Source organism: Gossypium hirsutum, chromosome D02, assembly GCF_007990345.1.
Source record: "Gossypium hirsutum isolate 1008001.06 chromosome D02, Gossypium_hirsutum_v2.1, whole genome shotgun sequence".
Taxonomy (NCBI): Eukaryota; Viridiplantae; Streptophyta; class Magnoliopsida; order Malvales; family Malvaceae; genus Gossypium; species Gossypium hirsutum.
This window is the reverse complement of record NC_053438.1, coordinates 6377523-6390687: the sequence shown is the minus strand read 5'-3', so window position 1 is coordinate 6390687 and position 13165 is coordinate 6377523. Positions and strand designations below refer to the sequence as shown.

Genomic DNA, 13165 nt, shown 5'->3' with positions numbered 1-13165 from the left:
TAAATAGCTTTCCTCTTTGATCTCCGAAATTGACCGTCAGATCAACTTTGAATATTAATATTTTTTGTCAATTGTACATATTATTTTATTGGTATAATAACAAATTTAGCTTTCAATGCTTACACATTTTATCAATTCGGTCTTGATTAAACTTGATCATGAATCGAGCCACCCACCTAGGCCCGAAGGCCCGTCTGAAAAGTGGGAGGGCTTGGGCAAAAAATAAGGCCCATTTTTTAAACAAGTAGGCCTCGAGTAGAATTTTTTGGCTTAGGCCCGACCCAAATCACATAGCTTAGACAAAAAATATTTTCAATTTTTAGAAAATATTTATTTTAATATTTTTAATATATTTGATGCATTATATTTTTTAAAATTTGTTTTTATATAAAGTAAATTTTAAAAATTTATTATGGTCAAGCCGGGTCAAACTCGGGTTTAACATTTTTAATACGAATCGAGCTTGAGTAAAATTTTAGACCTATTTTTAGGTCGGACTCGAGCCTAGAAAGCAGATCTAAAATTCTATATCAGTCCTACCCATGATCAGGTCTAATATTAGTTTAACAAATTTAACTTGTAACATTTACATATATATATATATAAAATTTAGCCTACATTATTTATATATTCTATCAATATATGATTGAATTTATTAGTATATCTCTAAAAATATGTATTATTTACAGAAAACATAAGCATTACCACTATAATTAAATTTGACATGAGTTGGAGTCTTTTGGTTTGATCTTACTCAAAAGTGCATTGAAGCCAATGCGTCTCCCCAAAAGCGTAATGATCACTGTCTTCATGCTCTTATCCATTAGTTCATGAATCCCATCTATATTCTCAATGATAACATCACCCTCCTTAAGAACTAAGTCATCATCCTCAACAACTCTTCCAGCCTGCTCACCCGTCAACATATCCTTAAACAGAAACCCTTTGCTCCTCAGTATCCTCCATCATTGGATCATCCTCCCGCCTTCTCACCTTCTTAGAGGCCACCGGCAAAAGGAAATCAATGTTGGACGCCGTGTGTTTTATAATCCCGTGTATTCAAATAATCAAAATTTATTAAAATTATATTTATGTCAAACTATGATTTTATTAATAATAATTAAATCATTTTTTAATTAATTAATATTAATTTTATAATGATACTATACAAATATTACTTTAAAACATTTTCACAATCTTTGGTCTTGTGTATATATTTAATAATTTTATAATGATAAAAGGGCAACACAACCTCCCTACTTTTTGTCTCATAACCAGGGTTAAAATTTGGAGCTGCAATGAGTTTGGAGTCTCCAAATGAGCTTTAATGTTGGTGTTCTAAACACTAAAATATATAACGAAAGTATTATTCCTCAATATTCCATCATACTGAAATAATTGGTGATTTAGGGAGCCTAAATTGAAGTTCATAGATTGTGTTTGTTGATGGGGTGTTGCTGGTTCTGTGCACTCAAAATTGGATTTGGAAATCATCATCAAAAGAAGATATCCAATTCCTTTACCACATCACTTCTACATTAATTTATTCAATCATTTTAATGTTTAACTTTTCTTAAAATGCATCAGACCATACCTTATTTTATTCTTGTTAACTTACAATCGATTCTTTTGTTTATATTATTTGATTTTTTAAATGCATATATAATTATTATATGCTATTTTTTACACATATTTAGTAGGTATAATGCAATGGAGAATATTAAAGACTATTACATTTAATTATGTTTTACTTTCAAAACTTATGGAGTGTTTCAAGACTTCAAATTTCGGTTTTATTCCGTTAATTTGGTTAACTTTCAAGACAAATGAACATTATCAATGTATTTTTTTGATATATTTTATACTTGTTTTAACAAAAAAAACATATAAATTTCGATTAACTGTTAAAGAATTATACAATTTAATTAATTTAGTTAATACTAATTCGATTCGATTAACCGTTCGAACACTCCGAACTGGTGGTATCGATGGAGTTACATTCATGATAGTCAATTCTACTCTAATATTGGCCGAAATGCTCCGTTCCGGTGATCAAATTATCAATAGGTGACGGAGTTGATTTAGACTTAATCTTCAAACTTTATAAACTTAACTTTACATTAGACCTTAACCCTAAAAAGAATATTGTAACATGACAAACATTATGATGTTTGCAATGCAAGTTAAAGAGAGAGAGAGAGAGAGAATCAAACTTCAAATCTTGGCATGGGATTATTGATTGAAATAAAATGATAAAATAAGAAAGGGGCACGTTGTTAATATACTTTATACTTCCAACTTTAAGATAGAAAAAGAAAGGAGGGGGAAATGGAGGGGAGACAATGCTAACCACTAAAGCAAAGCACGGATTGTACTGCTTGCTAAAGGTTTCCGTATTCATATGCTTTTGCTTTCCATTTTCTTTTTCTTTTGGTTTTGAGATTGACAACTTTGGTTGTTCCATAATAGTACTAGCTTTGATTACATTTAAAATTGAGTTAAAAGGTAAGATTTCTAAATAGGATAAGCTTGTTTTAACATTATTTTTTATATCTATAAAATTTGAATTCGGGATATTATTTAAGAAATATTGAATTTCTTATCGCTTAATTTAACAAGCGTGTTGATGTATGCTTTTGTTTTTTTTTAAAGAGAAGTTCATTAATTCATTTAATGAATGAGATCATACAATTCAAGAGGAAAAATAATAAATACCCGTTGTAGGCGGTGAAGGACAAGCTCCATCAACACAACAAAGGCTTCAGCCTCAGTATCAATAGAACATTATGGCATGTTGACAATTGGCTCTGTCATAACTCAAGTATAACATATCTGGAGTGATTACAAGGATTATAATAAGAAAATCAACCCATGATGGTCCAAAGCGGCGGGCATAAACTGACAAAAGAATCGAGCATCCACCAAACTAAAGAGGACGACGATAGAACTAACCTTAAAATCACTTGCAAAAGCAATACTACATGCATAAGTAAGATTAAAAAGTGTACTACAAGAGTAGACAAAAACTTTTAAAAGTAAAGACTTATTAAACAATGAAAAAATAAACAAAAAAACATATAAAACTTAAGACAACATAGGTCCAAACCGACTTATGAAATCATTTATTATTTTGAAATACTCTCAAAGCAGAAACATATTAAGAAGTCAACAAAGAGTCACCCACTTTCTAAAAGAAATTATTGATGGTCGGTGGTGTTTTAGCGATAATAGGCATCATCATTTGTCCATCACAACTTGTAAAGACAACAAAGATACACACAAAATAGATCTGCAAATTGAAAAGAGAAAATGCACATGGAGTGAATGAGAAGAAGAAAGAAAAAGAGGGTTGATGAGCAAGAGAAAAAGGCAGGCAGTAGCTAGCCCGGAGGCTAGCACTGCTGCTGGGCCCAAGAAAATATAAGAAGCAAACAACTTGGAAAAAAAAAGAAAATTTTTAAAGGTTTTTATATGCTTCTGTTTTTAATCTTTTATTTTTTAATGATTGGTAATGAAATTTTTGTGTTCTAATTTAAACACTCCTCTCTTTTTTCGCTCAAAAAGGCACTTAAGACAGATTTTGGTTTGTTGGTTAAGGTAGAGGTCTTAAGTTATTAAGTATTTAGGTTAAAGTTCTACTGTGCGTAATTATGATGTGTGGATATTCATCTCACCACTTGTGTATGCCATGTGTAGATTCAGTCTAATTCTCTACTTGTTGTGCTTTGTACTGATTTAATTCAATATTATATAATTGATCAGGCTTAAATTTGTATTTATTTTGTACTTGTAAATATATTGTATTTGTAATAATAGAACTCTAAAAGAATTTGCTTAATTATTCCATACTTATTAATCTTTCTAATAAGGATTTTTTATTTTTATTTTTATAAGAAGTGAATTTAATTGCAATACTCTTTGATTATACACTTTATGCCTTGATTTGATCCCCATTCATAATTCAATTACCCTGTAATTTCAAATTAGTAAGACAGAGATAAGAATGAAGTCAAGAAATTGTAATAAAATTTTAAAAAAATTGGGATCAAAGTTGAAACTTTGTGTTAAAATTACACATAGAATTAATTATTTGTAATAATTGAAAATGAATTTTTTTTGTTTAACTAAGAGATTAGAAGAGATTTGTTATACACCAATGATCACCAACTCAAAACTCGGATAAGATCTGGGTTGTCTACCCGCAACTCGACCAGGCCTCACTAGATGGATATGTGCAAGGCATACAACAAAATGACAACCAAGGGAACTTGCGATATTAGCTCGCACGAGCCAATGGGTGTTTGCGATCCCAACTCGCATATACCTCAGGAGTTTGCATGTAGGGGGTTGCGAGGTCTAGCAGGCGACCCAAAATTGTATACGTGTTCAACATGCTCGGGGCCTACTCAGAATGTCAGTCTTATGAATAGCGAGGTCAAATCATGAACAGTAATAATATGTATAAATATTTGGATGTTTCCTTTAACGAAACATACAGAAAATTACTCAACAACACTAAATTAAATTATTAAATTTTAAAAACATTAAAATTAGGACTAAATTAAATTATTAAATTAAAAGAAATTAAAAATAGAATTGAAGACCCAAATCGCCTACCCGCGTGTGGCTTAGACCTGTCCATGGCCCGGGCCGGGCCGGTTTCAGGCTGGGCCCACAAAAAATTTTCAGCCTGTTTACTAGGCCCGGCCCGAAATATGGGCCTGAGATTTTGCCCAGACCCGGCCCGAAGAAAAAATATGAGGCCCGAGCTCGGCCTGGCCCGGCCCGTTTTTAATTAAAATTAAAATTAAAATTAGTTTTTTTTAATAAAATTAAAACTAATTGTTATTAAAATTAATTGTTAGTAAAATTATCAAATTATTAATTGTTAATTGTACTAATTGTTGTAATAAAATCTAACATTTGATTAGTAAATTTATCAAATTATTAATTGTATTAATTGTATTAATTGTTGTAATAAAATCTAACATTTGATTAGTAAATTTATCAAATTATTAATTGTATTAATTGTATTAATTGTTGTAACAAAATCTAACATTTGATTAGTAAAACAAACTTGATGTTTTATTATTATTATTTTGTAACACTAGTCAAGGAAATGAAAGTAAATAAACTTAAAATAAAAAATTATTATATTTTAAAAATAAAAAATATATATATTTAATATTTTTCGGGCCGGGCCGGGCCAGGCCCGGGCCAAAAAAATCTTGCCCGAGGCCCGGCCCATTTTTTAAACGGGCCTAAAATTTTGCCCAAGCCTATATTTCGGGCCTATATTTTTACACAAACCCTCCCATATTTTGGGCGGGCCGTCGGGCCGGGCCGGGCCGCCCGGCGCATAGACAGGTCTAGTGTGGCTTCACCTCTAAAAAATGTTATTTATGTATTAGAAGTGGAATTTATAAATGTGAATTACAATTGAAAATGAATTCCTTTTTTATTCGGATATATGTTAGATTAAAAACTCATGTCTCATTTTTTTTAAATATATTTAAAATTGATTTATGAAGCTTAAAATTTCAGTTATAATTTAGTGAAATTATTTTTTTTACAAAATAAAAAACTATTATACCTATATTCGACGAGTTTACCTCATGTCTTGTTGACCTCGTTCAATTCCACATGTTGGAATCTTCTTGCGAGCTAAAAATACCTGAGGCCAAGACATCCGAGCTCAAAACTTTACAAGCCCATGATCTCACAAGGTTAACACCCCACGAGCTCACACAATAGGGCCACACTATTAACAGGGACAAAAAACTAGATATCCATGCTTCACATATATACGTTGTCTTAACATGGCAACCTATACCTACAAGAACAAGACATAAGTAAGTCGATTTAATTTCAAGGAGTATAAGACTAATATGAAGATGACACATAGTGTTTGAGGGAAGGACATGAAGCACCCCGTTCAAGACCCATAAACATCAGAACTACTAACTCTCTTCCCCCTTTATCATATTCCCAATATCTTTCTTCTTCCCTTCAAACTCCAATTTCTTGATAAAATTTAGACTCCAATCATTTTCACCCAAAGTTCGCCACCCACCAAATGAACCGTCATTAATCACTACATCCCAACTTTATATCGGCAAAACCCTAACTGATAAATTTTTTTAAAAAAATCTTTATTTTTAACGAAAGAAAATGAAAAATGATATTCAATTTTACATATCTATAAAAAGAATTAGTGTATTGGTTTTGTCCCATTCAATTAATCCTTTTTAAGTCAATATGAAGTCTTAAATTAAGTACATTTTATCTTGAATTAGGTGGATTAAGATTAACCTATCTATTTACTAGCTATAAGTATATAATAGACACACTACCATAGCATGGATCCAAGGAAAATGACAAATCTATATATTATATATAAGAACTACATATTTTTTTTCTAACATATGACAAAAGGAAATCACAAAAAGATAACATAGGAGATTAATGCAATCAAGAGAGAATCAAGTTCTAATCTTTATCATTTTATTTACTAATAATAAATAAATATATTTTAAGACACCCACTTTGTTTCCAAGTTACTTCCCAACCTTTTGTTTTCATTGTGACATAAGATTCAACCATACACCTCAACATATTTAATAAATTCACATGATTTGTGGTTAAAGATTCCACTATTTGTTTCATTTATTCATAATATTATTTTCAAGAAATAATTAATATTTCTAATCTCATCTTTTATTCTCCAAATTTTAAATTTTATTTCTATGTTAAGAAATAATTTTTTTGGCACTAATTCTATGCTTGCCTTAAAAGAAAAATGAATTTTTTTTTAAAAAAGGAGAGAATAATTAAAAAGAAATTATTTAATGTTGAAGAATTTGTCGAATTTCGACAACGAAGACAAAACATAAGTGTGGTAAAAGGATTCTAGAAGTGATGTGTTGTGCTCATCGTGACTTGAGTTTTAACTTTTAGATTCTTTTTAAGTTTATAATAATTTTTTTTGTCTTAAAATAATTAAAAAGATTTGTATTTTGATGTGCCAAATGATTTTTAAGTTTAAGATTATAAAATCTATTAACTTAATCTCCTCTCTCTGTCTCAAAATAATAATAAAAAAAAGTGTCATAATGTCATCTCAATCTTCTTTTGTTTACATATAAGTCCTCTCAGAGTTATTTATTTTTTTAAAATCCTTAATATTTTGTAATTATATTAAGTCCCGAGTAAATCCAGAATCTAACCAAGTAAAATTAGATTATTTTATTGATAGATTATATTACAATTATTCTTTCTTAACAAGACATTTTCACACCTTGATCATCAATCTAAGGCTCACTCCCTTTAATGGCCTTCTCATTTGATGATTACTTGAAAAGACTAACACTAGTAGGAATTAGTTTAGAGGGCGGCGTTCTAATTTTGACAAATACTACCAACTTTTTCCCGACGAATTTTTCGTCGCTAAAAAGTTTTGTTTTTAACTAAAAGAAAATTTAACTGAAAGGGGTAGCTAGATTGTGAAAGCTAACTTTGCTTGTTGCACCAAAATTCCCATTGATATCATCCAAATTCCATAACCCATCCCACAGAACATCGACCTCGTTGGAAGTATCGCTGCCGGAACCCGAAACGTTACCGTCAAATTCCATCATAGGATAGAACAAGCCTGCTTGTTGTTGTTCTACGGTTGTGTTGGGGTATGGAACAGCAGTCGCCATTTCTTGTCTTAACTGTGGCACATATGGAAGTACTGATGATTTATGTTCAGTTTCATCAAGCAAAGACATGATCCTTTTCATGTCCAACTGATTCAACTGTAACTGTTGTTCATGTTGCTCTTGTTGTTGTTGAAGTTGCAGTTGCTGTTGTTGTTGTTGGAGGAGTTGTTGCTGTTGGAATTGTTGTCTTTTCAGCAAACGAGCTTTGGATTTATGATCAGAAGTGTTATTATCTGATGGAAGCTTGTTTTGTTTCTTGAAATGGGTCCTCCAATAATTCTTGATCTCATTATCAGTTCTTCCCGGCAAGCTTCTCGCAATCGTCGACCACCTACAAATCAAGATCATGAGCATCGAATACGAATATATTCCCAATTTTCAGACCAAAAAGTTCCATGTTTGAGATCATATTTTTACCTGTTTCCCCACCTTGCATGTAACTCGATAATAATACTCTCTTCATGTGGGGTTATTTGTCCCCTTTTAAGGTCTGGCCTTAAATAATTCACCCACCTCAACCTACAACTCTTCCCATTCCTTTTCAACCCTGAAAAAACACAACAACAACAACATACTTTAAATGTTAAGACTCGAACATTAAACTTACGAAATGTCGCATTTCCAAGTGTTCGCTTACCAGCAAGCCTAGCAACAGAGTTCCATCTGCCTTCACCATGTAACTTAACATATTCAATAAGGAGTTTATCTTCTTCAGCAGTCCAAGGACCTTTTCTCCAACCTTCTTCAATGAAACCCCAACCTAAGTGACCAGCCATCATTGCCCAAGACATGACCAACAACAAAAAAGGCTTAAAACACACTTTGATATTTAATGCTTTTTGAAACTTTAAAGTGCTTTTTTAGAGCAAATTGTTTGTGGCATTTGAGGTTTAGTGTGTCATGTATTTATATGTGAAGTAAAGGAGAGATCTATCAGTCACTTTCTAAACCATCCCTTGTCTCTTTTCTCTTTGTTTTTAGATTAAGATACTGTCATATCATTTGTTAAATTACCAATGTAACCTTAAAATTAGGGATAAATTGATATTTAATCCTTGAATTTGGTAACTTTTTTCACTTCGGTCTTTGAACTTTTTTTCACACACTCGTCTTGAAACTTGACCAGTTCCTCTTGATTTGATCATTAAATTTGAATTCCGTTGAAGTATTATGATATCGTTACCAAATAATTTTTTTATAATTTCTTTATGATTTTGTTTTCTTAGATTATGTATTTATAATAGAAGTTGAGATATTATATATATATATATAAACTTGATTACAATGAAATTATCCAAAGGACATTAAAGTCAATATCAATGAATTGTAAGAAAAAATTGGGAATGTCAAGACATTGGGTGACATTATCCAATTAGCATACATTTGTTTGATGCCAAAAAGAGACAAAAGAAAATTTAAGGAAAAGGAGAAAAAAAAAAAGAATCTCATACCTTTCTGCCAAGTATAATCTTGGGTTTATACAAAATCATTATAAATTTTTATATATTATTAACCATATTATTACCAAGTATAAATTTTATACCTTAATATTATTTATGTAATAGTATTTTTTTTATAAAAAATGTGTGTATTTTATTTTCTAATAGCTTTTAAAAAGGCATAATTGAAATAAAAAAATATATATTATAAAAAGTGGGTGGATGATTATTTTAATTTTGATGTGTAATGAAAATTGAACAGGTGTTGGATTTGCTTACATGTTAAAGTGATTGTTGGTCCAAATAATCTTTCATTAAATCATGATTTTTTTAATTAATAAATATTGTTGGATTCCATATTGGGTATTGGGGACATTAAAATATTCAAACAGTTTTTGGTGATGGTTTTGTTTTAGATCGTCACCATTGACAGGTGGTCTTGTTCTAGATATATGTCTTCAAAGACAAAGTTTGATTACGCCCCTTGAGTGCATGCAAATTCCATCTTCCTTCCGATCATATATGTTTTCTTTTAAAATAATATCCGAAACTACTTGTAATCTTTTTTCAATCATAAGAGAATGTATTATTAACACATTTAAACTAAAAGAATTAAATTTAAAATCTAAAATTAATAAAAAAAATAAAAATCAAACTAAATTATCGTAAACACTTCGAAAAACATAAAAAAAGTTGAATCAAATCAAACAAAACTCAATCTCGAATTCAAACCCCGACAACCTATCCCTCCAATCCGATTTCATAACATCTTTTGACTCAAAAGGCAACAATAAAAATAAATGAGAGAATTTTGTTGTAATCCAATTTTCATATTTGCAAATTTAATATTTGGATGCCATGTGCGGGATTTTCTCGGGAGACAAACAAGGTGTAGTGATATAGAAAATCTGTACACCCACTTGTCACTCTAATCTGTGTTTTGTATTTAATTAATCCAAAATTAAACACTAATAATCCGTGTCTTGTACGGATTTTCGCACTAAAGAAAAAGGAAAAGAATAGTAGGGTTTAAAAGCTGAAAGACTTGACTGACTACTTGTACTGCTTAAACTTTTGTTTAACAGCTAAGCATGTGAGCTTTATTATTATTTTAATTACTAACTAAATAATTTGTGTTTAGTAAAGGGCATAGAAGTGTAACATTATTATATACTTCATTTGCATTGCTAATTTTTTTGAGTTTGTTTTTCCTAAATAACACCACTTGTTACCACCATTAAAAAGATACGAGTTTAAGTGTGTTTAAACACATTTAAAAGTTATTATTTGAAATTAAAATTATATATTTAATTTTTTTATTAATCAAAGTTAAAAATTGGGTTTTCTTTTTTTAGATACTAATGAAGGATACAATAATTTTAACTTTATTTTGTGAAATTAAAGAATTTTTTTTAATATTTTAAAAGTAATGTGTTGTCTAACTCTTTTGGTGATAATTATTTCATGTCTTTTCAGAGAAGATAAATAAGATTAGGATTAGAGGTTTAGAGATGTTGTGGGTCTTCTTAACCAAACATTAATTAAATTATTCCTCCTTTGGTTCCTTTTCTTAATTGGAAGGGGAAATTTTTCGCACGCTTTTTTCTAGAAACGTTAGGGAAATTAATTCAATCAAATTATAACTCATCACACTTCGTATTGCGTTGATTATTTGTTTAGGTTAAAATATGGAGTAAAAATTTAAAGGTTAAAATATAATTTAAGTCCCTATACATTTTATACATTTGAAATTTAGTCTTCTTGTTTTGTTTTTCAAGAATTTCGTTCTTCTTCTTTTCAAATTTTTAAATTCACGTTCAGTTGCTATCACTGTTAAAACTCATTAGTTAAATTTAATGACGTGACATTTTAAAATTTTAAAAGAAATTACTTAGTAGTGATGTAATAAAATATTTATGTTGAAAATGCTTATGAGATTATTTTTCTTAAAAACACACATTTGAGCTCATCATGATAGAATAAATTTTTGTTGTTGGAATAGTGTTCTTAAAAAATGGCTACAGCATTGTAATTGAATGTTAATTATTTAGGCTAATTAATGACATTATAAAAGTAGAAGGAGCTAGTAAATTAAGTAAAAAAATAAAGCATATGGATTTAATCCAAGTTTTAGCATGGTATAAGGGCCAAAATTGAAATTTGATCATTGTCTTGTAATGTTAAAAAAGTAATAACATTTAAATTATACATAACCACGTAACATTTTAATCGAAAATTGAAATATATTAACTATTTAGACTAACTAATAACATTGTGAAGATCTATGATCAAATTATATTAGAAATTAAAGTCAAATGATTAAATTTCAAATTTACGTATAAGAGAAAAATTAAAACTAAAATTAAACCATTTTTATAAAATGAAAAAAAGAAGAAGAAAAGGAGCATGGATGGTGTCCACGAGTCAATATATATAGGTTTAAGTATAATAGAAAGACTAAACCTGAAATTAAACCATTTTTGTAAAATGCAAAAAAAAAAAAACAAAGGTGGGTGTCCATGTGTTAATAGGAGGAAGGTATTTTTAAATTTATTAATAAGGTATTGGTTTAATAGTAAAATTGAGGTTATGAGAATTTTTACATCTTCAAATTCAAGTTTTGCTTTATGTAAATCATATGTGAAATTTGTCTTTAGATTTTAGTGTGGATTAGATTGAATTAGATTTGAATATTAAAACGATTAGTTGTCTCAAGTTAAACTTGATGTTGGATTAAAATATTCCCTTTAATTATTTAAAATATTTTTATATCTGAAGTTAAATTCAGATTTTAACATCGAGCTATTAGTGTTCGACACAATTGCTAGGTCAGACCAAACGAATGATCCCCGATTCAAGCCAACAAGAACGGCATGAGAATGGGCTTTGGAGTCCATTCTCCGACCTAGAGAATCACTTTCAGTTATATGATAGCCTATCGTTGGGCTCAAAGGCCCATTTAGCAAGGCATGCAAGCCCACTTCTTGGGTATAGAAGCCCACCTTTGAGGACTAGGCCTAAAAGGCCTATTGACAAGTGTATACGAATGACACACCCCAAAATTTTTTAATCCGCGTTTTAAATGGTTGACCAAGTGAGATTAGTAATGACTTGTGTGTGAGCTAGTCGAATTCGTGAAGACTTGACTTGTTTCATTTTGGCGTATTTCACTTGCGGATTGTTTCACCAGGTTCTTCCATCTTGCGGATTCCTATTCCACATTTGGCGAGCTTTTACGTTTGCAAACCCGCCAATGGAAGGTTTAATCGTTGCAAAGATATTTTTTTGTTTTAGTATCCACAATAAGTGGGACATATACAATATGCGTGTCAAGTTTTATATAGGAAACATGTCATTTTCCATGATACTTAGAGAGCCTCGATGATTGTGTATGATTAATGGAATTGTGTGTGCATGCAATATGATTAGGAAAATGACATTGCAGAAGAAACCTAGAGTGTTCTTCATTACTTGAAAAAGGAACCAGTTATTCAATTTGATTAGCAACTAACCTTTCCAAGCCAATTTCCGGTAAATTCTTGAGTCCTGCTTTAGTTTAATATTAGGGAATGTGAGAGTAGTTGGAATCGTTTATATAGATTTTTATTGGAAGTTTTGGAGTGAAGGAAACTTTCTTCTGGTTAATTGGTTGTATGTTACCGATTCTTATTTTTACGATTAAGTTACGATTATTTTTGTATTTAATAGAATGTTTATTTTATTTAGCTAAAGAAACAGGAGAAAGCCCTAGTGTAAAAGGGAAAGAACCCGTAGAGTAGACAAAGCTTTTCTTGGTAATCTCTGGTGAGTTCCTCTCACTTATGCTTCTAATAAATTCCAACTAGCTCAATAAAAATTTTGTCTTTCAAGTATGTTAGTATTTTTTTTAAAATTAGTTGTGCATGGGTGTATTAATAAACTGGAAGAAATGATAATTGATTGAATGTGCATGAATGATTAAAAATGGACACTCTTGGAGCACAAGCTCCGTATCTGAAATGGTGGAATGGGGGAAATAGAGGA

The 13165-nt window shown here is 30.2% G+C and overlaps 1 protein-coding gene across 1 annotated transcript; it reads right to left on the bottom strand.

Annotated features, from left to right (window-relative positions):
- Positions 1-7275: 7275 nt before the first annotated feature.
- Positions 7276-8573, bottom strand: LOC107932140 (transcription factor MYB24). The gene is made up of 3 exons (XM_041088184.1): positions 8341-8573; positions 8121-8250; positions 7276-8034 (listed from the first exon to the last, which is right to left on the bottom strand). Exons 1-3 carry the CDS (start codon positions 8492-8494, stop codon positions 7479-7481), a joined length of 840 nt encoding a protein of 279 aa, XP_040944118.1. The 5' UTR covers positions 8495-8573; the 3' UTR covers positions 7276-7478.
- Between the last annotated feature and the right edge of the window lie 4592 nt (positions 8574-13165).

Bases quoted from the DNA above. Each gene is read 5' to 3' on its own strand.
- LOC107932140 (XM_041088184.1), bottom strand. From the start codon at position 8,494: ATGTCTTGGGCAATGATGGCTGGTCACTTAGGTTGGGGTTTCATTGAA. The intron at 8,251-8,340 runs GTAAGCGAACAC...GTGTTTTTTCAG, and splicing joins CTCTGTTGCTAGGCTTGCTG to GGTTGAAAAGGAATGGGAAG. The intron at 8,035-8,120 runs GTAAAAATATGA...CTTGATTTGTAG, and splicing joins CATGCAAGGTGGGGAAACAG to GTGGTCGACGATTGCGAGAA.